The sequence below is a fragment of the Sus scrofa genome, chromosome 6 (genome assembly GCF_000003025.6).
Source record: "Sus scrofa isolate TJ Tabasco breed Duroc chromosome 6, Sscrofa11.1, whole genome shotgun sequence".
Taxonomy (NCBI): domain Eukaryota; kingdom Metazoa; phylum Chordata; class Mammalia; order Artiodactyla; family Suidae; genus Sus; species Sus scrofa.
Window position 1 is genome coordinate 169,085,394 of NC_010448.4, and position 27,375 is coordinate 169,112,768.

At 40.2% G+C, this 27,375-nt stretch overlaps 1 protein-coding gene across 9 annotated transcripts in view; it reads left to right on the plus strand.

The window, feature by feature from the left end:
- The window catches only part of FOXJ3 (forkhead box J3), a 140,607-nt gene that overhangs the window by 90,962 nt on the left and 22,270 nt on the right, over positions 1 to 27,375 (plus strand). For 7 of the 9 annotated variants that reach the window (XM_021096929.1, XM_021096936.1, XM_021096933.1 and 4 more), the window contains 3 exons: positions 9,837 to 9,938; positions 23,289 to 23,417; positions 25,821 to 25,995. In XM_021096929.1, the coding sequence (XP_020952588.1) occupies positions 9,837 to 9,938; positions 23,289 to 23,417; positions 25,821 to 25,995 (406 nt within the window). The remainder of the gene's footprint in view (positions 1 to 9,836; positions 9,939 to 23,288; positions 23,418 to 25,820; positions 25,996 to 27,375) is intronic. The other 2 variants (XM_021096935.1, XM_021096934.1) reach the window with 1 other exon arrangement.

Sequence of the window (27,375 nt, forward strand, 5' to 3'; positions counted from 1 at the left end):
CATTTGCAGATAGACTGTGTTTTCCTGTGATTTCCCTCCTTCCCCTCTGTTCCTTCTTAGAACCTTATTGCAGTGACCAGAATCTTTTTAGTACAGTGTGAAGTGTGGTGAGAGTGGGTATCCTAGCCTTATTCCCATTCTTAGGGGGAAAGTTGTTCAGTTTTTCATCCCTAAGTGTGACTAAGCTGTGGGGCTTTTGTAGATGCCGTTGCTCAGAGTGAGGAAGTTCTCTGGTAAGCCCAGTTTGGTGAGAGTTGTTAGGAGTGGAGGTAGAATTTCGTCAAGTGCTTTTTCTGTACCTACTGAAGTGATTATGTCTTTTCTTTTTTATTCTGTTCACATATTGAATATACTCTGTTCATGATTGCATTGGAATGTTAAACCTTGTATTTCTTGAATAAGTCATACTCAGTTACAGTGTATATTCCCTTTAATATATATTGTTGGATTCATTTTGCTAATACTAGGATTTTTGCATCTATAAATCATGAGGGATATGGAATTATAATTTTTTTTGTCATGTTGACTGAACAAAAAAATGCATGACCTGAAGTTGAGCAGTATCTTTTGTTTGGTGGAATTGCTGAGGGCTTAAGCCCAGAAGGCAGCTTCTCAGATAGATCCGAGGGACTGCTCCAAAGAGGTAAGGGAGGATCCAGGATATATATGAGTTTTTGCAACAAAACCCAAGTAATTGACCATCAAAAGGTTGCTATTAATTAAAGAAAGGCAGACCTGGAGTTCCCGTCATGGCTCAGCAGTTAACGAACCCAACTAGCATCTATGAGGACGCAGGTTTGATCCATGGCCTTGTTCAGTGGGTTAAGGATCCAGCCTTGCCACGAGCTGTGGTGTAGGTCTCAGACTTGGCTTGAATCCCACGTTGCTGTGGCTCTGGCATAGGCTGGAGGCTGCAGTTCCGATTGGACCCCTAGCCTGGGACTCCATGCCCGCATGCGGCCCTAAAAAGACAAAAAGACAAAGAAAGTCAGACGGGATTAAGATAACAGAATAGTACTGGAGCTCAACTTCTCTCCTAAAAACAACAAAATTACAAGCAGTTGCTGAACAACCTTCAACCAAATGGATTGGAAACTTTCAAAAAGATATCCTACTCCAGAAGATGAAGAGGAGGCCATGTCAAGAGGTAGGGTATGGCCACATAAGCAACCCCATACCTCCTGGGTGGGAAGCCCTACAGACTGGAAAGTAACTATATCACAGAGACTCACCTACAGGAGTGAGAGTTCTGAGCCCCATGTCAAGTTCCCATGGCTGGGGATCTAGCATTGAGAGAAAGAACCCCCAGAGCATCTGGCATTGAAGGCCAGTGTGGCTTCTGCACAGCAGCTCCATGGGACTGGGGAAAACGGAGACCCCATTCTTGAAAGGTGCACACAGACTTTCACATGCACTGGGTCCCAGAGCAAAGCAGAGACGCCATAGGAATATATGGGTCAGACCTGACTGCAGTTCTTGGAGGCGCTCCTGGGAAAACAGGGGATGACTATGGCTCATTGTGGGGGAAGGACATTGGAGGCAGAGGTCTCCGGAATATTCATCAGCCTGTGTTCCTCTAGAGGTGGCCATTTTGGGAAAATCTGGCCCCACCCATCAGCACTGAGAAGCCCCAGGCCAAACAGTAATCCAGATGGGATCACAGCCCCACTCAGCAGTAAACAGGCTGCCTAAAGGCCCTCCAGGCACACAGCCTCCTCTGATCTCACCCAGAGACAGAGCCCCACCCACCAGAAGGATAGGAATCAGCCCCACCTACCAGTGGGCAGGTACCAGTCCCTCCCATCAGGTTGCCTAGAGCAAGCCCCCTACCAACTTCAGCCTCAAGGGGAGCAGACACCAGAAGTAGGAGAGGCTACAACCCTATTGTCTGCAAAAAGGAGACCACACCAAAAACCTATAAAAATGAAAAGGCAGAGAACTATAACTCAGAAAAGGAGCAAGAAAAAAACCCAGAAAAAGAGCTAAGTGACCTGGAGGTTATCAGCCTCCAGGAAAAAAACTTTAGACTGCTGATGGTTGAAGATGATGCAAGACATTGGAAATTACACTGGAGGCAAAGATTGATAATTTACAGCCAACATTGAGCAAAGAAATACAAGATTTAAAACTTAAGCAGAGATGCAAAACACAATAACTAAAATAAAAAATGCATTAAAAGCAGGCAACAGCAGAATACAGGAGGCAGAAGAATGAATAAGGTGAAGTGGAGGACAGACTAGTGGAAATCACTGATGCAGAACAGAAAAGAAAAAAGATTGACAGTCTAAGAGAACTCTAAATGCACTAACATCCTTATTATAGGGGTGCCAGAAAGAGAAGAGAGAGAGAAAGGTACAGAAAAAATATTTGAAGAGATAATAGCCGAAAACTTCCCTAACATGGGAAAGGAACCACTCACTCAAATCCAGGAAGCGCAATGAGTACCATATAAAATAAACCCAAGGAGGAATATTCCGAGACACATATTAATCAAACTGACCAAAATTAAAGACAGAAAATATTGAAGCAGCTAGGGAAAAGAAACAAATAACATACAAGGGAACCCCGATAAGGTTATTGGCAGATTTTTCAGCAGAAACTCTGCAGGTCAGATGGGAGTGGCATGATATACTTAACATGATGAAAGGAAAAACCTCAAACCAGGGGAGTTCCCATCGTGGCACAGTGGGGAACGAATCTGACTAGGAACCCTGAGGTTGCAGGTTCGGTCCCTGGCCTCGCTCAGTGAGTTAAGGATCTGGCATTGTCCTGAGCTGTGGTGTAGGTCACAGATGCGGCTCAGATTCTGCATTGCTGTGGCTGTGGTGTAGGCTGGCAGCCATAGCTCTGATTCAGCCCTTAGGCTGGGAACCTCCATATGCCGCAGGTGCAGCCCTAAAAGCAAAACAAACGAATTAAAAAACTCTCCAACCTGGATTACTTTACCCAGCAAGGCTGTCATTCAGATTTGAAAGAGAAATCAAAATCTTTACAGATAAGCAAAAGCTAAGAGAATTCAGCACCACTAAAGCAGCTTTACAACAAATACTAAAGGAACTTCTCTAGGCAGAAAAGCAAAGCCTACAACTAGAAACAAAAATACCGCAAATGACAAGGCTCACCAGTAAAGGCATATATACAGTAAAGGTAGGAAATCATCCACACACAACTATGCCACCAAAATCAGACATCGTGAGAAGAGGAGGGTACAAATGCAGGACAGTGGAGAAGCACTTGCAATTAAGAGACCAACAACTTAAAACAACCTCGTGTGTGTGTGTTTGTGTGTGTGTGTGTGTGTGTGTGTGTGTGTGTGTGGAGAGACTCCTATATCAAAGCTTCAGGGTAAATGCAAACCAAAAATCTACAATTGATACACACAGAAATAAGAAAAATCAACTCAAATACAACACAAGATAGTCATCAAGCCACAAGAGGAGGAACAAGAGAAGAAGGGAAGAAAAAAGAGCCACAAAACCAAATCCAAAACAGTTAATAAAATGGCAGTAAGAACATACATATCAATAATTACTTTAAAAATCAATGGACTAAACGCCCCAACCAAAAGACGGACTGGCTGAATGAATACAAAAGCAAGACCCATATATGTGCTGTCTTCAAGAGACCCACTTCACTTCTGGGGCCCATACAGATTGAAAGGGAGAGGATGGAAGAAAATATTCTCTGCAAATGGGAATCAAAAGAAAGTTGGAGTAGCAATACTCATATCAGACAAAATAGACCTTAAAATGAAGACTATTTTAAGAGACAAGGAAGGACATCACGGAATGATCCAAGAAGAAGATATAACAGTTATAAATATGTCTGCACCCAACACAGGATCCCCGCAATACGTAAGGCAACTGCTGACACCCTTAAAAGGAGGAATCAACAATAACACAATAATAGTGGGGGACCTTAACACCCCACTTAACAGCAATAGACAAATCATCCAGACAAAAAATCAGTAAGGAAACCCAGGACCTGAATGAAGCATTAGTCCAGATGGACTTAATAGATGTTTATAGGACATTCCGTCCAACAGCAGCAGAATACACATTGTTCTCAAGTGCACGCGGAACATTCTCTAAGATTGATCACACTCTGGGCTACAAGTCAAGCCTCAGTAACTTTAAGAAGTTTGAAATCATATCAAGCATCTTTCTGACCACAACACTATATGACTGGAAATCAGCCACAAGAAAAGAACTGCAAAGAAACACAAACATGTTTAGACTAAACAACATGCTACGGTACAACTGAAACTAATGGATCACTGAAGAAATCAAAGAGGAAATTAAAAAATGTCTATTAGAAGCAAATGACAACAAAGGTACTACCCTCCAAAATCTATGGGATGCAGCAAAAGCAGTTCTAAGAGGGAAGTTTATAGCAATACAGGCCTACCTCAGGGAACAAGAAGAAGCTCAAATTAAGGAAAGCCAGACACCTCAAGTTTATGAATTTAGCTCTTTTCTATGCCTGGGAAGATGCAAGAGTCTGGGCTTGTTGAAGTTGTTCCTTTGATTTGTGCCTTAAGTACATAGGGCCAGTATCCTCTTTTTTCCTCCCTTCTGAATCTCCTCAGGGTGCACTGTGGCTGTGGTAGCTGACGGTGTGGTAGTCTCAGCATCCTTTGTTTGCTGATTTGTTAGATGACATTTTTCATCTGTAGTAAATATCTGAAATTTTAATATTAGGGTTATGATGGCTTCGTAAAATTGATTAGGCTGTATTTCTTCCTCTATTTTCTGAAAAAATTTCTGTAGGTTGGTATATCTACCTTTAATGTTTGAGAAAACATTGAAACCATCTGGACCTAAAGTTAGGGTTTTTGTTGTTGTTTTTCCATTTTTTGGCCATGGGAAGTTCCTGGGCTAGGGATCGAATCCAGGCTACAGCTGCAGTTGTGCCATAGCTGTGGCAATACCAGATCCTTAACCCACTGCACCTCAGTGGGAATTCCCTGAAGGTTTATTTGTGGGGAGGTTTTGTTTTGTTTTTTTAAGGCTGCACTCGAGGCATATGGAGGTTCCCAGGCTTGGAAGCAGATTGGAGCTACAGCTGCCGGCCTGTGCCACAACAACTTGGGATCCAACCCGCGTCTGCAACCTACACCACATCTCATAGCAATGCCAGATCCTTAACCCACTGAGTGAGGCCAGGGATTGGATGTGCAAACCTCTTGGTTCCTAGTTGGTTTTGTTTTGCTGAGCCACAATGGGAACTCCTGTGGGGAGGTTTTTTTGATATTTAATTCATTTGTTATGGGACTATTCAAATTTTCTCTTTTTATTTCAGTTTTGTTAGATTCTTAAGGAGTTTGTCATTTAAGTTGTTGGATTTCGGTGTAAAACAGCTCATAATATTTGCTTATATTTATGGAATCTATAGTAAAAAATAATTCTTATCATTCTTGATTTTTTTCTCTTTTTTTCTTCAATATTGCTAAGGATTTGTCAGTTTTGTCAGTTTCATCAAAGAACCAGGTGTTGTCTTTCACATTTTTTTGTGGCTGGTTTTCGGTTTTGTTTATTTCTACTGTCTTTATCATTTACTTCTATTTACTAATTTTTTTTACTAAATATTCCTGACTTCTTTATGTTCCATCTTAAATAATTGATCTGAGATCTTTCCTCTTTTGGAATATAAGAATTTGAAGCTATAGATTTAGCTCTAATCACTGCTTTAACTGCATCTTACAAAGTTTTGGTATACTGCATTTTCATTATCATCTCGTTTAGAATATTTCTAAAACTCTCTTTTGAGTTTTTCTGACTCATGAATTACTTATTTCCAAGTATTCCAAATATTGGGCTTTCCTAGATATCTACTGATTTTTGGTACAGTTTTTTTTTTTTTTTTTTCCCGTTTCAGGCTTTACATGTTTATTGGTTTGTGACTTAGCATGTGCTATAGCCTGATGAATGTCTGTGTGCATTCAAAAAGAATGCATGTTCTGTATGTTCTTCAGTATCATTTTCTCTTACACCAGTTAGATCAAGGATTTAATGTATTCCAGTGTTCTTTTTCTTCACTGATTTTTAATTGTCAGTTCTTCATATATTTTAAAGTTCTGTTGTTAGTCTCATTTGAGGTTGTGACTCTTACAGGCTGCGTTTAGCTCAGTCTTTTGTGTGTGTGTGCTTTTTAGGGCTGCAGCCGCGGCACATGGAAGTTCCCAGGATAGGAGTCAAATCGCAGATAGAGCTGCCAGCCTACACCACAGCCACAGCAACGTAGGAGCTGAACTGTGTCTTTGACCTCCACCACAGCTCATGGCAGCACCAGATCCCTGACCCTCTGAGCAAGGCCAGAAATTGAACCCTCATCCTCATGGATACTAGCTGTTGGATTTGTTTCTGCTGTACCACGATGGGAAGTCCTAGCTCAGTCTTTTTTTTAATGTAATTATTGGTATTGTTTTCTCTCTGACCTCTCGTAGGCAGATAAGGTTAGAGGGTCCCCAGGGAAAGAGAACCAGGCATGGCTTTCTTGACATAAGAGAGATCATTTTTGGCCTAAACCATCTTGTGATCTCTGGTGACAGTGCTTGCTCTTGAACAGTGCTCAGTAATAATGATCTTTAAGGGAACGAAAGAACAAAGTATTTCCAGGCAAAAGAAGTAGCAGTTGCAGAGATACCGAATCAGTTGTGACGTTCCCAGTTCATGTGTAAAGACTAGTGCACAGCACTTTCTTGGGATGTTTGGTGCCCTTGGAAGGGCGCTCAGCCACTAGACTAACTGGAACCCAGGGAAGGAGGATGTTGACCTTTCTGGCTCATGCAGCTTCAGTCGGCTGAAGCGTGGACTTGGTGGGCCTGCTCAGGCCCCTTCATGAATATGCTTGTAAACGTCCCAATTTTGTTGGTGGTAGTGACACTGCTTTGGGGAAGATCTGTGGGGTTCTCCTCGCTTGCTGCAATAATAAAATTCTTCCTTCTCCCGCTCTTTGCTTTGGTTGTGTCTTTTGGCTCTACCCCACTGAGAGGTGAACCCAGTTGTTCAGGTAGCACTGTACTTTAGTCCCTTTTTCCCCTCTTTCGTGCCTTTTAGAGTGTTTGGATATGTCTTAGTATTCTATTTTAATTTATCTACTAGCTCTTTGGCTATACTTCTTTGTATATGTATATGTTGGGATTTCGGCGTACATTCCTAACCTCTTGTCTGTTCCCAGTTAATATCACACCACGTCGTAAGAGCTGTGGAAATTTTCCAACCATAGTCTCCTTTCCCCCTTTCCTCACCACTCCCCATGGCTGTGATAGATGCTGCATCTGCGTCTATGGGTAATCTCGCAAGACAGTTTTATAAGTTTTGCCGTAAATAATTACATGTGAATTTTAAAATCTAAGAGGAACGCACGGTGGTCTTTTTCATTTACCTAGGTGTGTATCATTTCGGGTGCTTTAATTCATTCCTTATGGTCTCAGGTTCCCTCTGCTATAATCCACTTAGCCTAGTAAACTTGCTTATGTTGCAGATCTCCTGGCAACAAATTCTCTTAGTTTTACTTTCTCTCAAAATGTGCGTTCCTGGAGAATATTTTCATTAGATATGCAGTCTGAGATTGAAATTTTTTTACTTTTAGTGCTTCAAAGATGTTCATTAGCTAATAACCGCCGTCATTTTCCAAGTGTCGTTTTTCTCTGGCTGCTTCTACCACTGGGTTCAGCAGTTCGGTTATGGTAGTGTCCACGTGTGAGTTGCCTTTGCATGTGCGCTGACCGGGGCTCACTGGGCTTCTTGGATTTTGATAAATTCCCGAAGTCCTCACGGTTTTCTGCTGACGCTCTCTTCTGTTCTTCTCTAGCTCCAAGTCACACGTGTTAGGCCTTCTGAGATTTTCCCGAGCTCTCTGAGGCTTTTTTCTTTTAATAAGGCTCTTCTCTTGTTGTTCTTTAGATTGTGTGGTTTCTTTTGATCTGCCTTTGAGTTCGCTGATTCTTTCCATTTCAGTCTCCATTCTGATACTGTCCATCCGTGATTTAAAATTCAGATATTGTATTTTTATTTGTAAATCTTGATTTTGTTCTTTTACATTTATTTCTCCACTGAGATTTCCATTATTATGTTTTTTCATTCGGATTTCCCGCCGTTTGAGCATAATTATAGCAGCTACTTTAAAATCCTTGTCTCATATAATTTTTTTATGAGATTTTAATCTTCTTGTGAGCTTTTATAGATTGTCTTTTTCTTGAGAATGGGTTTCATTTTTCCATCACTGCTATTTCAGGTAGTTTTGGATTGTGTCTTGGACATTATGAATGTTATAGAGACTCTGGGTTCTGTTATAGTCTGTAGAATATTGATAGTTTTATTTTAGCTGGCAGTTAGCCGTGTTAGACTCAAACTATAAATTCTCTTTCGCCTTTTGTGGGCAGTGGTTCCAATTTCAGTTTGATTATGTAAGCCTCTTATTCTAATCGGCACATGGTTCCAGGGTCAGCCTGAGGCTTTTGTGGTTTTCATGTGCAGTATTAGGCAGTCTTTTTTGACTTTATCCTCTGTGGGGTTCCTCTCTGTCTCTAGTAGCAGGTTGTGTTCACCTGGGCTCTTTTCCCTGGTTCCTCCTGACAGAGACCACTTCAGCTATTCAAACGCCATATCTGCCACCTGACTTTGGGAGTTTCAAACAGGAAACTCAAGCCGGTCTCTCCCAAGTTTTGACTTTCTCCGCAGTCTGCTTGTTTTGTGTACTCTTTAGGATCCTCTGCTAGTTGTCATCCCATGTCCCACCCCAGTGGGTCGTTGATATCAGAAGAAGGTTGGTCTGTAGGTATCACACTATCATGTTGGGAGGGGAATTTGAGTGGGTAGGATTTTGATATGATATGAGGCTACTCCAGAAAGGATCTTTCACAAGCTGACTGGTGCCACCTGGATTAGATTCGTCAGTACTTCTCTTTGTCTAGAATTTGGTTTGGCTGCATGAATAACAGTTCTCCAAATACATTTTGGGGTACCTAGTTCCCAAGTTAAATTCACTGTGCTAATCAGAGCACTTGTCTGTTAATAACAAGAATCAATGTACCTGCAAATGAAAACGTATCCTATACTCCTGAGCATGTCGAAGCCTGTAAAGGTAACGTACTGTGTCTCTCGACCACATCGAATTGAAGTATCTGAAGAGTATCCAGTTAAGAGATTTTTAAAAGTCTACTGTCTGATTTATGATAGCCGAAGCTGTGAGTCTGGTCTCATGGGAATACAGTCCTTATACCAAAACTGTCTCCTTTTTCATTAATGTTCTCTTTCCAGTGTTCCCCAGAGCATTACCCTCAGCTTTCTGGCTGTGCACGGTCACCACCCCCGTGGTTGGGTCTCAGCCTCTGCAGGAAGAGGGAAAGAGAATGAGGGCAAGCAAGCTCCTTTCACAGACACGACTCAGAAGTTGCACACATCACGCTTCTCATGTCCCATCTGTCACGGCCTACATCACATGGCTGTAACTACCTGCACATGAGGCTGGGAAATGTGGTCTTTAGCTGGGCAGCCATGAGCTGATGACTGTGGAGAGCTGTTACTAAAAGGGAGAATAGGCATGATCAGACGATTCGCAGTCTCCACTACAGAAGCTAATGTCCAATCTTTGTAAACCCATCCCACAGCTAGTTAAAAGAGTTGGTAAGGAGTAACCATACCAAAGGACTTTGTGATTATCAAGTCAGTAGCATATTAAAATACAGTAGAAGAGATTTCAATGATGATTTTGTTTATTTTTAGAAACAGATCACAACATTGGATGTTAGAGAACTTGAAGTAACTTCAAATTGTGTTAAAAGTTGCTGGTTTTATGAGCTAATGACTATGTATTTTGTTCTTGTATTTTAGGCCTCAACTCCATATAGCATAGATTCAGATTCTTTGGGAATGGAGTGTATTATTTCGGGAAGTGCCTCTCCAACTCTGGCAATCAACACTGTGACTAACAAAGTAATTCCATTTTTTTGAACACTTTCGAAATGTTATTGAGTAATGCATTCAGTTTGCTTTTATAGTAACATTAGATTTCTGTATGGTTGAGTTTAAAGATGATATAAATTTGGCCAAACCGTACATGGCAATTTAAAAGCTGAATCCATAGTGCATTTAGCTTTACCCAAGGTAGAAGAAAATAAATAGTTCTTTGGGAAAATTGGAAGGTGCTTATTAGGAAGCTCTGTATTAATCCAGGTTCTTGACATTGCCAGTCCCATTGATAGAATTCTTTAGTCTAGCATTTTATTGAATCAGTTTATTTCACAATCATTGATTACCTCTCTAAATACATGATTAAAAAGAGAGAGATTGAAAAATTCCCAGGGAGTCAGCAGAATCCAGTAAAATGAATAAATTGGACAAACTCATAGAGTTCGTTGGAATAGTGGTCAGCCTGTTTCACAATATCCAAGTCTAGGGACATAGGGAGCAATAGTATGTGGTGGTCTCCAGTTTTTTTAAGCAGGGGTCCGAACTTTGTGCCAACTCATTAGATACCTAGTGGGATACAGCTCTCTCTTCTTTACACGGTAAGTCCTTGATCTCCCACACCTCCAAACCTTTGAGGCTTCGCGAGGTCCTGTGCATTTATTTCTCCCTCCCAGACCATAATGAGCACCGTGAAGCCACGCATTTCTCACCCCTGTGCTCATGCTGCCTGTCAGTCTTTCTTTTACCTCTCTCCCTGTCTCCCTTGCTGTCGCTTGCTCTTGTTTATCTCTTTCTTCTCTTCTCCTCTCTTGTGCACACACATAAACACCTGTACATACTCAGTTGCACTGATACAGTATTCATGAAATCTTTTTATTTGTTAGAGGTAGTGAGCCAAAAATTATAGTCAGAGTCACTAATCAGATTTCCAGTTTAGATAGGAAACTGGCATCTGACGTACAGAAGAATAATTTTTCCCAAATATCAATACATGGAGTGATTCCATCAGAATCACTCAGGGGAGGGTTGGGGGATGTTTGTGTGTTTATGTGGAAAAAGAGAGGCAGGACTTCAGGCACAAAGATCTCAGGAGAAAGGAAAGCACATTGAGAGAAGCCCTAAACATTTTCCCTTGGGACATTGCCCAGTTCTCAGTGCATGACATAGAGGCTGAACAGAAAGCTGCAACCTAGAGCAGTCATTGAGCTAGGGAGGTGAAAACTGAAATTTCAGGCTACCAAACAGCCAAGCCTTGACAGCCAGCATCCTTAGGAATCTCAGAGGTGACCTCAACTTTTTGCAAGCAATGTCCACTTAAGGCATTTGCTAACTCCTAGCCTGTGTATGCTTGGCCTCAGACACAGACAAATCAAGTAGATTTTTCACTAGCCAGAGCTCAGCAGTCTCCTAGAGAAGGGGGGACAGAAATTGTAGTTCTTCAGGGAAGGAGCCATGGTAAACACGTCCAGCCTTCATATTGATACTTTAGAAAGATTATGTTCTATGAATAAGAGCAAATAAAAATAGACCAATCTCAAATTGTTATTAGGGTGGCATTCTAATATTCGGCTTTCCAAAAGAAAACTAAATTCTTTCAGGAAGATAACATATCTTGAGCTTTTGCAGACTTTCGTAAGTAAGGCCTCACTTTTAGTCAGAATTTTCAGGCATTCCAAGAAACAAAACCAAATAGTTAAATACCAAATTGGGGGAGGCAGGGAAGACAGTATAAATGTATCCACAAGTGATTTAGATACTGATTTTTAAATAATTATGACTTGTATGTTGAAGGAAATAGATAAAGAATTTATCAGAATTGGAATCTGTATGGAAGAATCAAGAGAAGTGAAAAATATAATATCTGAAACTAGCAGTTCAGTATATGGGATTAACAACAGATTAGACATATCAGAGGAGAAGATCAGTGAATGGAAGATAGGTCAGTGGGAAATACGCAGATTGAAACACAGAGAAAAAATGGTGGAAAATTCAGAAAAGCTTCAGAGATAAGGGGGGTATGGGGAAAAGTTCTGACAACCTTTTCATTCGGGTTCCAGAAAAGAGGAAAAAGGGATAGAGGAGAAATAGTATTTTAATTTTCTGAACTGATGAAAGATAACACAGTACAGGTTCAAGGAGTTCTGAGAACCCCGAGAAGGACTAATGAAAAGAAAACCTTATCAGGCAAGTAAAAATCAAACTGCTAAAAAACAAGAAATTTAAGATCTTCAAATCAGAGGGAAAAAAGACAACTTCAAAGTAACATCGTGACTTCTGAATAGAAATGATAAAAGGCAGACACTACCAGAATGAAATTTTTATAGTGCCAAAAGGAAATGCCTGCCAATCCAGAATTCTAAAACTAGAATTTCTATGAAAAAGGTACACCAGTATTAAAAAAATTAAAATTAACCACGGTTAATTTTTCAGATAGAAGGAAAATTATTCTGTGCAGGACATGATGACAGACAACAAACAAGTTTGTATGTCAGTAAATATGAACATGTATTGGGTGCATTGAGTGATGAAAACAGTAGCAGGGCTGCGGCAGAACACGCTTGCTTTGGAGTCGAAAATACTGTCGAAGTTAAAGTGCACGACAGCGCAGCTAAGTGGATCAGGTCAGAAGGAGAAAAGACACACATCATACAATACCAATTCTATGTGGAATCTAAAATAGGGCACAAATGAACCTATCTACAAAACTGTGCTAGACTCACAGACACAGAGGACAGATTTGTGCTTGCTGAGCGGGGAGGGAGAGGGTGGGCTGATCGTTTGGAATTAGTAGATGCAGATTGTTACATTTGGAAAGGGTAGACAACAAGGCCCTACTGTACAGCGCAGGGAACTGCATCCGATCTCTTGGGACAGACCATGATGGAAAAATAATATAAAGAATGAATGTATATGTACGTATGACTGAGTCACTTTACAGCAGAAATTGGCACAACATTGTAAATCAACTATAATAAATTAAAAAAAAAATACATGACAGTATTAGAATAAACAGGAGGAGATACATGCAGTTAATGTTTTTGCATTGTATGGGAAGTGGTAAAAAGTACTAAGTCAAAGGTATGTGGTAAAATCTAGGGCAGTGATTCTTAGTACTTCATCATGTATCAGAATAACTGGGAGGGCTTATTAAAACCCCGACTACTGAGCCCTACCCTCAGAGTTTCTGATGCCATAGGTCTGGATTGGGGTCTGAAATTTTGCATTTCTAATAAGTTCTTGGATACTGGTCATGTATGGGTTCAGGTTTCTTACCTTATGAATCACTATTCTAGATTACTATGAAAATAGTAAAAAAAAAATATATACACCAAGTAAGGAAGAAAAATAATAAATCCTTGGTTAATACAATAGTATGCAAGAAAGGAGGAAAAAAAATGAAGATGGGGAAAACAGAAAACAAATAGTACTTAAATCTAATTACATTAAGAAATTCATTAAATATAAATGCACTAAACATTCAATTTAAAAGTCAAAGGGAAGGAGTTCCTGTCGTGGCTCAGTGGTTAACGAATCCAACTAGGAACCATGCGGTTTCGGGTTCGATCTCTGGTCTTGTTCAGTGGGTGAAGGATCTGGTGTTGCCGTGAGCTGTGGTATAAGTTGCAGACACGGCTCGGATCTGGCATTGCTGTGGCTCTGGTGTAGGTTGGCAGCTACAGCTCCGATTAGACCCCTAGCCGTGGAACCTCCATGTGCTGTGGGTGCAGCCCTAGAAAAGGCAAAAAGACCAAAAAAAAAAAAAAAAAAAAAAAGACGAAAAAAATCAAAGGGAAAATAAAAAAGCCAAAGAATCTTTTCCAGCTACAACCAAATGAAAGGAGATAACCAACTGCAGAAAGGGGAATGAAAAAAAAAAAAAAAAAAAAAAGATTACATGGAGACTAAGCAACTATGCTACTTAAAAACCAGTGGATTGATGGTGAAATCAACAGGGAAATTAAAAAATAACTTGAGGAGGGAGTTCCTGCTGTGACACAGTGGGTTAATGATCTGGCTTGTCTATGTGGAGGCTCTAGTTCCATCCCTGGCCTGGCAGAGTGGGTTAATTTAAGTTCCAGTGTTGCCGCAGCTGTAGCTTGGATTTGATCACTGATCCAGGAACTTCCATGTGCCACAGGTGCTGCCAAAAACAAACAAACAAAAAGCTTGAGACAAGTGACTGTAAAACCCAACCATATAAAATCTGTGGGATGCAGTATAAGCACTTCTTAGAAGAAAGTTCCTAGCGATACAGGCCTTCTTCAAAAAAAAGAAAAAGAAAAATCTCAACAACCTAACCTACCACTTAAAAGAATTAGAAAAGTAAGAACAAATGAAACCTAAAGTCAACAGAAGGAAAGAAGTAATACAGATCAGAGAGGAAATAAGTAGAGGTTAAAAAAATAGAAAAAAAAAAATCAACAAAGCCAAGAGCTGGTTCTTTGAAAGGGTAGATAAAATCGACAAACCAAGAAGTGAAAGAAGAGAAATCACAGTTGATACTGCAGAAATACAAAAAAAACAAAAAACCACAAGAGAATACTATCAACAATCATATGCCAACAAAGTGGACAACCTAGAAGAAATGGACAGCTTTCTAGAAACATGTAGCCAACCAAAACTGAATCAAGAAGAAATAAATAATTTGAACTGGCCGATCTGTAGAAATGAAATAAAATCTATAATTAAAAAAAACAAACAAAACCAGAACTCCCTGCAAACAAAAAGTTCAGCACCAGATGGGCTTCCCTGGGGAATTCGCACCATACAAAGAACTTACACAGATCCTTCTCAAACTCTTTTCTATTCCAAAAGATTGAAGAGGAGGGAACACTCCCAAAGTCATTCTGTGAAGCCACCGTCACCCCAATACTAAAACCAGACAAAAGATTCTAATCTATTCCAAAAGATTGAAGAGGAGGGAACACTCCCAAAGTCATTCTGTGAAGCCACCGTCACCCCAATACTAAAACCAGACAAAGACAATACCAAAAAAAATTACAAGCCAAAATATTTGATTTGATGAATATAGATGCAGAAATTCTCAACAAAATATTCGCCAACCGAATCTAGCAATACATAAAAAGATCATACAAATGACCAGTTTGGATTCATCCAGAGTTCACGGAGCTGGCTCAGTATATGCAAGGCAATCGCTGTGATACATCACAGCAACAAAAGAAAAGACAAAAACCAGATGATCATTTCAGTAGATGAAGAAAAAGCATTGGATAAAATTCAACATCTATTCATGATAAAAACTCTTACCAAAGCGGCTATAGAGGGTATATCTCAACACATTAAAAGCTATTTATGACAGATCCACAGCAAAATACTCAATGGTGAAAAGCTGAAATCTGGAATAAGACAAGGATGCTCACCCTCACCATTTCTTTTGAACATAGTGTTGGAAGTCCTAGCCATCGCAATCGGACAGAAGAAATAAAAGGCGTCCACATTGGTAGAGAGGAGGCAGAAGTGTTATATGCAGATGACATGATGCTATATATAGAAAACCCTAAGGCGTTCACATAAATAGCTATTGGAACTGATAAATTCAGCCGGGTAGCAGAATATAAGATTAACGTACCGAAATTGGTTACATTTCTTTACACTGGCAGTGAAATATCAGAAAGGGAATGTGAAAAAACAATCTTTTTAAAAATTGCATCCAAAACATAAAACACTTGGGAATAAACCTGATCAAGGAGGTGAAAAATGTGTATGCTGAGAGCTATAAAACCCTGATAAAGGAAATTGAAGATGCTACAAGGAAATAGAGAGATAACTCGGGCTCTTGAATTAGAAGAATTAATATTGTTAAAATGACCACAGCCAAAGCAATCTACAGGTTTCATGTGACCCCTGTCAAATTATCCCTGGCATTTTTCACAGAACTAGAACAGGCAGTCCTCAGGTTTATGTAAAAGACCCGGAATTGCCAAAGCAACCTTGGGGAAAAAGAACGGAGCGGAAGGCATAACTCTCTCAGACTTCATACAATACTACAAAGCTACAGTAATCAAAACAGCATGGTTTTGCACAAAAACAGACATACGGATCAATGAACCAGAGTGAAGAGTCCAAAATAAACCTAGACTCCTATGGTGAATCAATCTTCCACAGAGGATGCAAGAATATACAACGGGGAAAAGACAGTGTCTTCAAGTGGTGTTGGGAAAGCTGAATAACCACGTGTACATCCATGAAGTTAGAACACACCCTCACACCATGCACAAAAACAAACTTGAAATGGCTTAAAGACTGAAACATAAGTAAGACATGATACCATAAAGCTCCTGGAAGAGAACATAGCAAAACATTCTCTGTTTTCTTAGCTCAGTCTCCCCAGGCAATAGAAATAAAAGCAAAAATAAACAAATGGGACCTAATTAACTTATAAGCTTTTGCATAGCAAAGGAATCCATAAACAAATCGAAAAGACAACTTACAGACTTGGAGAAAATATTTGCAAGCAGTGCACCCAGCAAGGGCTTAATTACTAAAATATACAAATGGCTCATTCAACTTGATAACAGAAAAACAGCCCAGTAAAGAAAACAGGCAGAAGACCTAAACAGTCATTTCTCTAAAGAAGATATGCAGATAACCAACAGGCACATGAAAAGATGCTCAACATCACTCAGTATTAGAGAAATGCAAATGAGAACTACGATGAGGTGCTACTTCACGCAGGTTAGAATGAGTATCATTAAGAAATGTACCAATAACACATGCTGGAGAGGGTGTGGAGCAAAGAGAACTTTGCCGTACTATTAGTAGGAATGTAAGTTGGTGCAGCCATTATGAAGAATGATATGGGGGTTCCTCAAGAAGCTAAAAATAGTGTTGTGATACAATCCAATAGTCCTGCTCCTGGAGAAACCTGTAATTCAGAAAGATAGATGTACCCAAATGTTCATAGAGTACTGTTTACAATAGTCAGTATCTGGAAGCAACCTCAATGTCCATTGATAGACGAATGGATAAAAAGATGTGTGTGTGTATGCATCCATCCATCCATGTACATACACAGTGGAATCCCGATCAGCCATAACAAAGAATGAGGTAATGCCATTTGTAGGAATATTGGATGGACCTAGAGATTGTCATTCTAAGTGAAGTAATTTAGAGAAAGACAAATACCATATGAACTATATGTGGGATCTAAAACGTGACTCAAGGAAGTTATTTATGGAACAGAGAGAAACTCACAGACATCGGAAACAAACTTATGGTTACCACATGGGAAGAAGGGGAGGGATAAATTAGGAGTTTGAGATTAGCAGTTATAAACTACTGTATATGAAATAAATAGCAAGACCCTACGGCGTAGCACAGGGAGCTATGTTTAATATCCTGTAGTAAGCCATGATGGAAAAGAGAATTCGTACCTGTATCTATGTGTGTCTCTGAATGCACATATAGATCTATCTGAATCACTTGACTGTACACCAGAAACTAACACAGCGTTGTAAATCAACTATACTTCAGTTAAAAAAGCAAAATCAAAACCCGTAAGACGTCAGGCTGCATGAAAAAGCAAAATCCAACTATGGACACAAATGAGATGCATTATAAATGAAAGGAGAAGACGCGTTGCTAAAACAAAGACGATTTATTATGAAAAAGGATCGTTTCAGTAAGTAATTATAACAGTTCTAAATTTGTGTATGCTTCATAACAGCCTCAAAACCTGGCGGAACTGAAAGAAGAAATGGACAAATTCTTGATCAATGAGGTAGATTTTAACATGTGTCTCTAGAACTCGTAAGAAGTAGCAGATCAAAATCAAAACACCAAAATAAAAAAATGCTATTCAAGTTACATGGAGGATTTGAACCATAAAATTAAAGAATTTGACACAGTTGGGATATAGATAGAATGTTGTTCCAGCACTTGCAGGATGTACATTTATGACATGCACATGAAGTAAGTACCCAAATCGATCCTGAAGTACTGATTTGTGCTAGACCATAAAGTAATTCTCAACGGATTTCAGAAGCCAACATGATATACTGTGTATTTTCAAAGGCAGTGGAATTAAAAGTAGAAATAATAGCAAAGAGGTAATGATAGATCTCCCAAAGGTTGCCAATTAAGCAGTATTGTTATAAAGAACCCAGGGATCAGGGAAGAATCATAATAGAAATTAGAAAATACTTTGAATTGATGGAAAACAGAAATAGGAAATATGAAAGCCTGTGGGACACAGTTGAAGTATTAGCCTTATGGGGTTCCCTGGTGGCCTAGTAGGTTAGGGATCCAGCATTGTCATGCTGTGGCCCTGGTCACTACTGTGCGAGATGCTGAATCCCACCAGCGCGAGATGCTGAATCATTGAATCATTCGCAGGCCCCTTGGTAAAGTGCTCAGGCTTTTGCCTCACCAGTGGAATAAATTGGCCCTAGTCCAAAATGCTGGTCCGTTGCTACCTATACACCTTACAAGGAGAGCAGACTACACTATAGTGTAAACATAACTTCTGTAGGCATTGGGAAACTAAAAAAATTGTATAACTTGGTTTATTTCGACCCTCGCTTTATTTTGTGGTCTGGAACCAAACCTGCAAGGTATGCCGTAGCTAGGATTAAATGAAAGATGAGCGCCACACAAAAACTGTAAAAAGTTATTAAGAGAATACAAAGGAGATGTAAGTAAGTAGATATATAATTTTTATAGAGAGGATTATTGTAAAGAACTTAGGTTTCTTAAGTGGATCTACAGATTTAATATCCCAGTCAAAATTCTGTGATGATTTTTTGGCAGGAAGGAAGATAGTAGGAAACGTGCACCTGATTTTAAAATAGAAGTGGAAACTCTGGTAAACAGCAGCTGAAAATGTTGGAGAAAATATAAAAGAGGATTTATACTTTCAAATATCGAGAGGAAGCCTGCAGTAGCTAAACATGTGGTACTGGCATAGAGTAAACAGACTTATGAAACAGAATTTAGTGATTTTTTTCAACAAGTGGTGCTGAAACAATAGAAAAATCAGGTTTTCCATTCACAAAAACCTGGGACCTTAACATAAGTGATAAAACAATGAAATTCTCAATTGGATGGAAAAGAATAAAATGAAATTTTTTAAATGGAATGAAGGAAGTAGTAGAGTGGGTAATAATGCAGTAGAAGACAAAGCATTGTGTAATCCTTTAGCTAAATTTACTGCAGGAGAACAGAAGAAGATACGTGCATTGTATGAAACCAGTCATTAATGGTAGACGTCTGTAGCGTGGCTACCTGTAACAGGGGATGTGCAGATGGGTAGACTGGCTGGTGAATGATGATTCCAAGAGGTCATGAGCAGGTCTTCTGGTGTGCTGGTTTGTTCTGCATCAGTGGTTCTGTGATCTCTGGGCACCTGAGTAATAACCAAGACCCCTGGGATCCCCTTTTGGGATTCCAGGAGGTCGAAACTGTTTTCATGGTAATAGTAAAACCTTATTTGTCTTTTCATTTATTTTTGTGTTTTCGCTGGTGTAGCAAAAGCAACAGCATGTAAACATTAGCACAAATCAAGGCGGTAACACTTGACTGTGCCAGTAGTCGTTATATTCCTCACTGCCACATACCCTTCAAATTTAAAAAATGTTAATTTCACTTAAGAATATCCTTGGTGAGAGTTCCCACTGTGGTGCAGCGCGTTAAGGACCTTGCATTGTCTCTGAGGCAGCACGGGTTCATTCCCTGGCATGGCTCAGTGGGTTAAGTATCTGACGTTTCCACAACAGTGGCTTGGATTTAATCCCTGGCCTGAGAATTTCCATATGCCACAGGTGTGGCTGAAAAGGGAAAAAAAAAAGTCCTTGGAAATGCAGGAGAAGTAATAACTTTATTAAATTGTGACCTCTGAGTACCCATCTTCTAGGAGTCTGTGTGTTGAAAAGGGAAGTACGCATAAAAACGCTGTGCACCAAAATACAGTGGTTGCTTCAGGGAAGAGCATTTGTGTGATTGCTTGAGCTGAATATTGCAGTAGCTGCCTTGTTCATGAAGCATCGATTTTATTTGAAAGGACAACTGACACTATTATTTCGACTTGGGTGTTTGACGGATATTTTCTTAAAAATGAGCATTTAGGAGTTCCTGTCGTGGCTCAGTGGTTAATGAATCCAACTAGGAACCATGAGGTTGCGGGTTTGATCCCTGGCCTTGCTCAGCGGGTTAAGGATCCAGCATTGCCGTGAGCTGTGGCAGATGCTGCTCGGATCCCGTGTTGCTGTGGCTGTGGTGTAGGCCAGTGGCTATGGCTCTGATTGGACCCCTAGCCTGGGAATCTCCATATGCCGAGGGAGCGGCCCTAGAAAAGGCAAAAAGACAAAAAAAAAAAAAAAAAAGAACAGTTAGCCTCTCACTTTAAGGAAAACAATTGACAGTATTTCTTGTCAGTGATAAAATTTGAACTTTTAATCAAAAAATATAAGTTTGGAAAACATGTCCCCCCAAATTGAGTCTTAGCTTTACAGTCTTTAAAGACTTTTCCGGTGAGAAGATTGGTGAGGTTAACAGGTGGGATGTTTTGATGTCGTGTAATGAGGTACATTGATATCTGGAGGATCTGCGTAACTTGGTAAAGCAGTATTTTCCAAATGACTAATGCCTAATGTTACAAAATCATGCATAGATAAGTGATTCGTTAAAGTACAAGGTGGCTGTTAATGTAACAGGGTATGAAAATTTATTGGTATGGTTTCAGAGTCCACATTGCAACCAATCTTTAAAGAATTTTCACTTGTCCTTTTTTTAAAGCAGGTGCAGCCAAAAAAAAAAAAGGTTGTCACTGGTCCTGTTTGTGTGAAGTATCAAAAAAGACTATCCACAATTACCGGAAAAGTCTGTTAAAATAGTCTTCCCTTTTCTTTTCCACGTGGGCACACATACATATATGTGATGCTGGGTTTTCTTTCTATCCTCATATCTGCTTCTAAATTTTGAAATATGTTGTTGCCACCTGAACAACATATTTCAAAATTTAGAAGCAGATATGAGAATCTAGCTGTTTCCAGTAAGCCAGGCATTGTGATTTTCAAAAATTTAAAACAATGGTACTCTTCTAATTTTACCTGGTTATTGAGAGAAGGTGTGTGTGTGTGTGTGTGTGTGTGTGTGTGTGTGTGTGTGTGTGTGTGTGTGTGTGTGTGTGTGTGTGTGTGTGTGTGTACTGTGTATGTTTTTGGAAACACTTGGGCAGCATATGAAAGTTCTGAGGCCAGGGATCAAATCTGAGCCTCTCGTGTGACCTGTGCCACAGCTGTGACAATGCCCAATCCTTAACCCACTGCCCTGGACTTGGGCTTGAGCCTATACCTCTTCAGTGACCCAAGCCACTGCAGTCAGATTCTTAACCCCCTATGCCACAGCAGGAACTCCAAGAAAATATTTTTATATTTTCATATAAAACATAATGTTAATATATAGTGGGGTTATAAGTGTTATTTTTAAATTAGTATTTCAAAATTTAAAAATTTCTAATATGCCAGTTATTAATAGATACACCAGCATAAACAAAAGCTTCTTGACTCCTCAATTTTTGAGACTGTGAAAGGGTTCCAGGTCAACTTTTGAGAACTCCTATTTATTACATGAGTCTGATGGTAAGAGTTTTGTAATTAATAAAGTAATAATTTCTGCATTTTACTCTATAATATGATACATTTTAATAAATGCAACAACGCTCGGATCCTACGTTGCTGTGGCTGTGGTGTAGGCCAGCAGCTAGGTTCCTGTTTGATCCCTAGCCTGGGACCCTCCATGTGCTGCTGGTGGGGCCCTAAAACGACCAAACAGACAAACAGAAACGAATGTTTGTCCATAGCTAAGGAGCTACGAGGACTTGTCCAAGATGAAGGGGAGTATTTCCGAGAACTGAGAATGGGCAGGAGAGAATGAGCAGCTAACGAAGTGACTACAGTATGCTTGTAATTTGTTGATACTATATTGTTTAAGGGCTCATAAGGTTGATTTCTTTAGGTGAAATTTACACTGGAAGTATTGACCAGAAAAATCTTTGCAACAGCTTTCTTTGCTCATCTCATTTTCCGTATACTCATTCCCCTTCTTAGTTCCTAGACACATAGTTCCCAGCTGATGTGAATGTGGACATTTGGGTTTTGCCTTAAGTATAGAGGCGTGTGTGCACAGTTTTCCAGAGTATTTGTGGCGTAGGGGATTAAGAATGGCAAATGCGCGGTGAGCATGACCCCATTTTCAGCCCCACCAAACAGAATGGTGGTGATAGCTCATTGGTCCTTAAATTCAGCAAATATGTTTATATGATGCAAGAAAGTCGGAGCATAGGAAGGAGGGTTAGCAGTAGCATCTGAATAGAACCTTGAAGGGTAGTTAGGCTAGTTTTCTGTTTTAAAAATATCTTTTTTGTTGTTGTTTCTGATTTAAAATGATAACAGATGCTGTAAACAAACATAAGCACTGTGAATCTACCCACTATCAGTGACAGAAATCTTAAGGAATTCCCAGCCCTCTGCCAGTTAACCACTGTTTCAGTTTGCAGCATCGTTCTTTCATATCTACTGCATGTGTTAGCATGCTATTGTTGGCCTACTCTTGCTCTTTTAAAAATCATCAATACTTATGATTTTCGCAACTGTATTGGATAGTTAAGTGTCAAGTTTGCAATATTATAAACACTGATGCCTGTGATTTTTTTAAAATTCTCTTTTGTGGGGCTGCTTTTTTGATGTCTAAGATTTGAAAGGGAGCAGTGGTTTTGCTTAAAACTTGAGTAAAAGTAAGTTTTTGTATTGTAGAAATATTTAACAGTAAAAATCTGGGAGTTTCCTGTTGTTAGCTCAATGAACCCAACTGGTATCCACGAGGACGTGGGTTCTATCCCTGGCCTTGCTCAGTGGGTTAAGGATCCAGTGTTGCTATGAGCTGTGGTATAGGTCTCAGACAGAGCTTGAATCCCACATTGCTGTGGTTGTGGTTGTGCCTGTGGCTGTGGCCAGCAACTGCAGCTCCTATTTGACCCCTAGCCTGGCAACTTCCATATGCTGTAGGTGCTGCCCTAAAAAGCAAACTGCACCCACTCACCCCCCCAAAAAAACCCAGTAAAAATCTGTTACAATCCTGTCTTATTAAATGTTGATGAACTAATTATACATGATAGAAAATTGAATTTACTTACCTCTGAGTGGGCTACATCCCTTAGTTTGAAAGTACATTATTTCATGGTGAACGTGGAGTTAGCAGCGTAGGGCGTGGAGATAGGGTAGGTAAGCACCAAAGGAAAGACCGCTGACATACTTGTTCTGCCGTATACCAACTTAGTTGTGTTTTTGTAGAGTTGCTTTAAAAGTGCTGTCGCAGGAGAAACTACCTACTCAGGTGTTGCTGTCCTTTTCATTTTAGGTAACATTGTACAACACCGATCAGGATGGTAGCGATAGCCCACGTAGCAGCCTTAACAACAGTCTCTCAGATCAGAGTTTGGCGTCTGTTAATTTGAACAGTGTTGGAAGTGTGCATAGCTACACACCGGTAAGTCTTGTTGAAGTTAACCTCTGTTGAGTATTAATTTAATGCCTAAAACTGAACCAAATGGAATTGAAATGCAAGTAAAAAGAGAAGATGTATATTTCTCACTGATCAGTTAATGATCATTAACTTAGGTAAGTAGAGCAGATTTATATTTTACCAATTAGATGCAGATATATTGTACTGTGTTACATGTTTTGGTCAACTTTGTCTGTTCTGTGTCCAAGTGAAAAGCAATTGGAAGAGAAAAAAAATTATACTTTAGTCGTGGCAAAACTATGTTTGATGATTATTTTACAGTCCTGGATAAGAGAACCTAGAGGGTCTGTTTAGCATCCTACCTTGTTTTCATGTGTCCTTCTTGGAAAAAAATTATGTACTTAGCTGATCAAGTGATGAAGTAAATTAAAACAGTAATGATGAAGTCATAGATATAAAAGGACTAGTTGGAACATTGAAGCAAACTAAGAAATTATTTAATAATTGTAAGTTGTTTTAAAATAATTGGAATGTAGAAAATCTTGAAACCAAATGAAATCAAAGAACACTGAATCCAATATCACAGAGTATGAGAATCTTTATAGAAACAGGTGGCAGATGTAAGAACAAAAATGTCTATTATTCCAGTATATGTAAGAGGGTTAAACTCTCTTATTGAAAACTAGGTATTGTAGACTGCTTTTTTTTTTTCCCTTTAATGACAAGCTAATCAAACAGTCATCAAGCATTCCTTAAGCAACAATACAGTGACAGCTGCTGGTTGGGCTTATCACATGCTCATAGATTGAGCCTGTACGGACAGTAAGCCCAAATGCATTGAGACAGTTTTATTACTTAGGCATATAGCAAAAGCCACGCCAGTATGGTGTCAGCTCCCTACATCCTACAGGATGATACCAAGCCAGAGGAGCCAGATAACAGACGGCACAAGTGATGGGTCCCTAGAGTGGAAGAGCAAATTACATACTTCAGCTAGGCAGTTGTATAACTTGCAGCTCTATCCTAAGAGATAGAAAGTCCCCCCCCCTCACTGGAAATATGGAGGCAGATGAGAAACTGTCTCTTTCAATAGAGAGAGAGACCAGAAACTGCTCCATGGCTGCATCCCACAAGGAGGAAGACAGATGAGAAGTGGCAGACGCTCATTTGTTCCCCATAAGATCCCTCGGCATCCCGTGTTCTGGGACAGTCACAGGATGTTCCACCCGGGCTCGGGTCATCCTGCCAGTGAGATTTGCCTGCGTGACCTGTGTGAAGATGTGTAGTCGCCAGAGTGCCAGGGTTGGAGCCGTTGCCCTACACGAAATTCCTATTTTTCCATGTTATTGTAGCCTTCTCCTGAGCATCATTTTGAATGGCTGCATACGTTTATAGTTAGTGTTCCTATCTTAACTTTTCAAAATGCTCAAACAAATAGTAGTTTTCCACTCCTTCTTGTGAATTTGAGAGAGATCACTGATGATGATCTATTAATTTTATTTCTAGTTGTGCTCTCTTCAGAGAGAGTGCTTGTTTTTTAGGTGTTCATGGTGCTTTTCCCCCTCACATAGCGTAAGGCCCCAATCTGTTCTGTTGTTCTTTTACCCTTCATTTCTCATTTCTCCTACGCTTCCATTTAAAAAAGAAATTTTTGGAGTTCCCATCGTGGCGCAATGGTTAACGAATCCGACTAGGAACCATGAGGTTGCGGGTCCGATCCCTGGCCTTGCTCAGTGGGTTAAGGATCCGGCGTTGCCGTGAGTTGTGGTGTAGGTTGCAGACGCGGCTCCGATCTGGTGTTGCTGTGGCTCTGGCATAGGCCGGTGGCAACAGCTCCGATTCCACCCCTAGCCTGGGAACCTCCATATGCCGCGGAAGTGGCCTAAGAAATGGCAAAGAGACAAAAGAATATAATAAAATAAAAATAAAAAAGAAATTTTTACCTACAAATGAAGGTTTGTTGAAGTTCCTTGCTTCTTTGGGCAGGACCATGCACCCTGACGCACAGTATTCGAGTTGGAATACTTAGAGATTGATTGAATAAATGAAAGAGAAATGTTAGTGGTTTCACAGAACAGTGAGTTTGAGACGAAACTGCTTCTGCGGAAATCAGGATAAACATTCCGCAGAAACTAGAAGGGCGCCTGGCCTAGCTGACCGTTTGTATGGCCTTGGGGCGATCCTTTAGCGTCTTTGGATTCTTTACCCCGTCTGTGAAGTGTAGAGGCTGCATTCGATTTCTGATTCTTCAAGACCCAAGTTAACAATTGTGCACCCAACTTAACAGACGATAAGAAAGCCCAAGACAGGGAATTGAATTCCTTTGGGCTGTAGAAATTGTTCTCATATTTTCAGTTGTATGTTTTATGTAACACACTAATTGTGATAGAGAGCTATTAAATTAGTAGTATTTTCTTTTAATGTTAGGTGACAAATCATCCAGAACCGGTCTCTCAGTCATTAACTCCTCAGCAGCAGCCACAGTACAACCTTCCAGAACGAGACAAACAGCTGCTGTTCTCAGAATACAATTTTGAAGATCTCAGTGCCTCATTTCGGAGCCTTTATAAGTCAGTTTTTGAGCAGTCACTTAGTCAGCAAGGTAAGTTTTTGAAATACCTTCTCGTGAATTTTTTATTGAAATTTTAGAGATAATTATTTTCCCATAGCTGCTATCACATTCCCTCAGTCCTGGAGCACTGCCGTCGTGACCCGGACTGAATGCTCTTTGCGCCTTCTCTATAGTCCGTCTGTGTTTTTATCATAGCACAGCAGCGGCAGATACATTTTCATCACACCCACGTGCTTCGTTTGGTCACTGACGGTGTCCTGGAGCTCTGTGTTAGGGAGCTCTGACGCTGCATACCTGCCGTGCGGAAATACTGCCACGCGTAACTAGTGGTGTCTGGCGTGCCAAGTGTTTGGGTGGTAAATGTGGCCCCACAAGAATCCGTGTGCCTAACTCTTCTTTTCTGACTGCCGTTACCAGAGAGATCCCTGCTGGTACATGGTAGCACCACATTTGCAATTCACATGTGGCACTTAAACCCGAACACGTCGAGTAACAGTCGTTGTTTTACACAGTATACTTACGCCAGATGGAACGCTAGAGGTGATACTGCCTCTCAGCCAGCTGCCAGATCGTTGCTGTTAGGTGTTACTGTCCTCTTAGCGGCAGGGTTGATGTTCACGAGTCGCATGACGGGATCATGGTGTCTCGTTGTCTTTCCCTCCCTGTAGAACACTGTTCAGAAATTGTTGGGGACTCTACTGTTGACGCATTTCCCAGTTGCTTTGTTTGGCAGATTAACTATATCCCAATTCAGAGAGCTTACCTGTTCACAGCAGTAGACAGAATAGACAAAAATCCTTGCCTTTATGATAAATTTTCTATCTATGAAAGTACCAAAGGGGAAAAAAAAACTGACATAAGACTTTGCCGAACATCCAGCTGTGCTGATCATAGTAGGAGAATACTGGCTTTGAAATAACAATGGCGTCAATTTCTGAAGCCTGTAGTGCTATTTTATTACGCAGTAAAAGGAGAGAAAGAGTGTTGGTAGGAATTCTGGGTTCTAGTCCAGGTTCTACCACAAAGGCGTCTGAGTTAACTTCACCTCTTTAGACTGTAGGATCTCCATTATACAGTGAAAAAGGCTAGACCGGGTCATTGCTTCCAGTTGCTCTCTTTGGAGCTGTTGGCTTTTGTGGGGGTCTCAGGAGTATTAGATGAAGAGGGAGACCCAGCAGACTTCTTTTTGTGGCTTCCCAGTAAAGCAGCTTTACACTTGTCAGTTTGCATGCATATGGACTTCTGAAAGACAGTTTGTTTTGTTTTATTTTAAAACAATTTGTGATTTAAAATGTTGGTATAGGAGTTCCCATTTGTGGCTTAGCCAAAACAGACCTGGCTAGTATCCATGAGGATGTGGGTTCGATCCTGGGCCTTGCTCAGTGGATTAAGGATCTGGCATTGCTGCGA